General features: G+C 41.4%; 1 protein-coding gene across 1 annotated transcript; it reads left to right on the forward strand.

Moving 5' to 3' along the window:
- Positions 1-626: 626 nt before the first annotated feature.
- LOC139450468 (multiple epidermal growth factor-like domains protein 10) lies at positions 627-3116 on the forward strand. Its single transcript, XM_071232176.1, has 5 exons — positions 627-675; positions 785-1315; positions 2013-2148; positions 2492-2563; positions 2999-3116. The coding sequence occupies exons 1-5, from the start codon at positions 627-629 to the stop codon at positions 3114-3116; spliced, it is 906 nt and encodes a 301-aa protein (XP_071088277.1).
- Positions 3117-4190: the final 1074 nt, after the last annotated feature.

Here is a 4190-nt window from a genome sequence, read left to right on the forward strand (position 1 = left end):
TCTAACAAAAACTTTACATAATAAACTTAAACACGTTGTCATGACTAGAAGGACAAGATAGCGGAATGTTGATGATATTGTCTAAGAATAGCGTCAATCTTATTTATCTATTTGTATATATATATAGTAAACCTCTGATGATATGATAATAAACACAACAATTTTGTTCGAAGTCCAAGATATCCAGCTACTGTTGCCTCAAACCGGAAAAAAACGCCTTCAGATAGGAAGTGCATAATTTATTTGTGTGGCGGTGAACGCTAACAGTATGTGAACATGGGCTCTCAGATAGGAATTGTTGTCATCAGGCTGAGCAAGTTATAGACACGTGTATATGCTTTCTGGGACCGAGCGTAATCTGCCTTTAGATTTAATAAAGTAGCTACAAGCATAGTACTTTTCTTTTCCGATGATTGTGTAATCCTCAGTTCAAATGACCGGTTTATGCTTGTTATTGATAATTGTAATCATCTGGATTCATCAAATGTCGATGTGTCATGCGGATATTGAAAGCGAACCGAACATTGAGGAAGCAAAACCACGGCTGCAAGACAGTGTTATTCAGTGAACAAAACACCGCAGCTATACCAAACGTCCTCGCTGTTAACACCAGCTACACCTTGGTGATGAGATTACTGGTTCTCACCCTCACTGTTCTGTTTGAGATATCATCAGGTGAGAGTATTTATCAGGTATATTATCTGAGCGACTTAGAAATTGTTGTGGATAAATGAGGGTAAAACAGAATTAACGAGAGTGACAACGCCTTGTTCATTACTTTCAGGGACAGACCTCTGCTCAATAAGTGAGACTGTTGTAGCCTGTCATCCATGCTCGGTGATGTGTCCTGGACGGGAAGAGATGTGCTTCAGATGCCCAGATGGATGCGGAGGAGATTGCAGCTCTACATGTGGGGATAGGTGTCTAAACGGAGCGTGTCATTACACAGACGCTGCACAACTTCAGTGTTCTCAAGGATGTAAAGAAGGGTGGGCAGGGATATCCTGTCAAGAAGGGTGTCCGCCCAACTGCGCTCTGTGTGATCAATTCAATTCCACGTGTCTGTCGTGTGTGGAGGGGTACCAAGGTGACAGATGTACCCACATCACACCTACAGAGGCTGAACACAGCCCAGGCACAGGGACCCCCACAAGTGAACACGAGACAACACAAGGTGAGACAGAGAGCACAGAATCAACCATCACAGCCACCAGCAGTGTGAACTGTGTAAAAGAAGATAGGGCAACTGGAGCGACTTCCAACAGGAGTGAGGACAGAAATCTGAGATTGAACTGCAGTGACCAAAGTGATTCAAGTAGGTGCAATTACTTAACATTGATTTACATTTTACACGTGCATCTGGGAAAATAAGTACATAAATATGTTGTTATGTGTGCTGCATTACGAGATTAGGGGCCTGCGGGTCATAGGAAACAGGATATTAATAGTATTTAATTAAAAAGCCCATAAACACGTTTGACATCAATCAATTTGACGGGTTAAGAGTCAGTCTGCCTGGAGAGCGGAAGGTCTGTGGTTTGATTACCAGTTGGGTCATACTAAATACATTAAATTTGTTTGTTGTTTAACGCTGCACTCAGCAATATTCCAGCTATATGACGGCGGTCTGTAAATAATCGAGTTTCGACCAGAAAATTCAATGATGGACATCATGAGCATCGATCTACGCACTTGAGATATGATGATATGCATCAACAAAGTCAGCAAGCCTGACCACCCGATCCCACAAACATGTTTAAAGATGGCACTTGTTGTTACCCTGCCTGGCGCTAAGCAGAGGTTAGAGCAAGAACTGGTCGGCTTGAAATCAGTAAAATGAGTCTGAGTCTGGTAGCCATGTTTTAATCTGCGGCATAGTATCTCAGTGAGCGAGTGCTGTAAAATCGGCATAAATCTGGACAAGAACAAGCAGCCACGCTGTTTAAGTGCAATAATCTTGAAACCCAATTCACCTCACCTATTTAAGGAGTTGATTCAAAACATGTTTTTAGGAACAACAGACCTATACCCTTCGTCTCTATGGCAGGGAATTAACATTGGCATCGGTCTGGCAGTTGCTGTGGTTCTTCTTCTAATCTGCGGTGCCATTGGATATAAACTGTACAAAGTGCACGGAAGTCTTAAACGGTAAATTGTTTCTGTTATATTGTCTCTTTTAATTCTGAGTGAGAGAGTGAGTGAAAGTTGTTCAACGCCGAAGTCATCAATAATTCAAGCACATTACGGCGGCATGTTTATAATTTGGACCAGGCAAACCAGTGACTGAATGCATGAGAATCAGTCAACTCAGCACTTGAGGTTAAAGGTTAAAGTCTACCCCGGAGTCTCGATGATGATAATAGAAAACAATCATCACAATTTGCCGGCATATATAATATGCAAACACATTAAGGGATATTTTGTTTTGAAGTGATAGAACAGGAAACTACACCAATGTCTGGCAATGAAAGTAAGTGATTTATGTTGCAAGGGCCCGAAGAAATCAACTCCCAAACACAACAGTTTGTCATGAAGCACGTGACCTCGGACAGCAAGTGCAAGGGTTGGTATAACAGATTTACCATTGTTCCCAGAACGATATTGTTTCTTGGAACCAGACACTCAAAGACACTTTATTAAACATATTTAATCATTAATGAAGCAACAACATTGATCATGCGACGTTTGCAACATGCTAAATATTTATCTTATCTCTAAAGTCTGTAATTTAAGCTCCTTACAGCGAACATGCGTTGCGTAATAAAAGGTAATGGACCTTCAGACGTTCGTGATGCTCAGAGCCACGAAAGGTTAACAGTCAAATTGCCATCTCATCCTACTGGGTACCCATTCACTGCTGGTTGGACAGACATATTGCGAACATAGTCACTTGCCTAAGGAGACACCACATGTGTCACGTGTACTTCAGTGTGGGCAGGAATGAAGTCGAGCTGCCGAACCAATAATTAGTTAATCCTATCATTTGCTTGTGTTTCAGAGACACTGAAGTGGCCATTGATCAACCAGTCCCTGCTCGACCGGTTCAGGTTGCCATTGTGGATGATGACAGGGAATCCGGAATATATTCCTACGTTGTTGTCAAGGAAAATTGCTAGCAGGCAACATTCTCATTACCATTTTGATCATCACAAGAAATAATAGTAATACTGTTGATGTTCACAGGGCCTGTGTATATCTGTATTACATTTCACACGTGTGCGTGCGTGTGTGCGTGCGTGTGTGCGTGCACGCCCTGGACTAATGCCGGTTTTAAGGTTAGATGACATGCCGCAGTTAAACATGGGTAGACTTTCTTGCTTTGCATGGCGATGTTTTCAAAAGGGAAGATGATGGATAGGCACATTATATTTTGTTTGTTTGTTGTTTAACACCGCACTAAGTAATATTCCAACTGTATGACGACGTTCTGTAAATAATCGATTCTCAACTCGATATGATGAGCATGGACCTACGCAATTGGGATAAGATGGCATGCATCAACCACCCGATCCCGTTAGTCGCCTCTTACGACAAGTATAGGTTGCTGAAGACCTATCTTAACCCGAATCTTCACGGGTCCACAGAATGCTGAATCCGAGCGGAGCAGTCCTTGTTTTATCCCAATAATGCCAGCGCTAGGCATGATATCGTCTTTTGGTAAGACGCGGCCGGGGATCGAACCATCGACCTGCCGCTCTCGGACAAACACTCTGTACCCCAAACCACGTAGGTTGCTATTTCGTTGTATATTGTAATGTTCTTAACATATACTATTAGAATAATCGCTGCTTTCTCTTTATGAATAAACTTGTGCACTAGGAAACCGACTCGACATATGATATTGTCACTCGCCTCTTCATACGGTTTTAAGCATTATTTGTAATACTGACACATATTGAAACAGAAACAAGTCTAGTCTTTGTTATTTTTCAAACTGTATGGTGTTCAGTGTCGATTCCGAAACTGAAATAATATGTTAACCCAGCGGGTCATATACAATCAACACATGATTACAAATCAATACAAATTAGTGCACAGCACACACATTACAATTATGCTGTTAACAATGGAGTGGTAGTACAATATTCAATGGCAATAAATAATATGATGGCAGTGGTCAGTATTAAATACAAAAATACAGTGGTGTTAGCAAAAGTCAGTGATAATAAATATATATTCAACCAGCGTTT

This window comes from Haliotis cracherodii, unplaced genomic scaffold (assembly GCF_022045235.1).
Source record: "Haliotis cracherodii isolate W230 unplaced genomic scaffold, xgHalCrac1.p SCAF_8, whole genome shotgun sequence".
In the NCBI taxonomy this organism is placed as follows: domain Eukaryota; kingdom Metazoa; phylum Mollusca; class Gastropoda; order Lepetellida; family Haliotidae; genus Haliotis; species Haliotis cracherodii.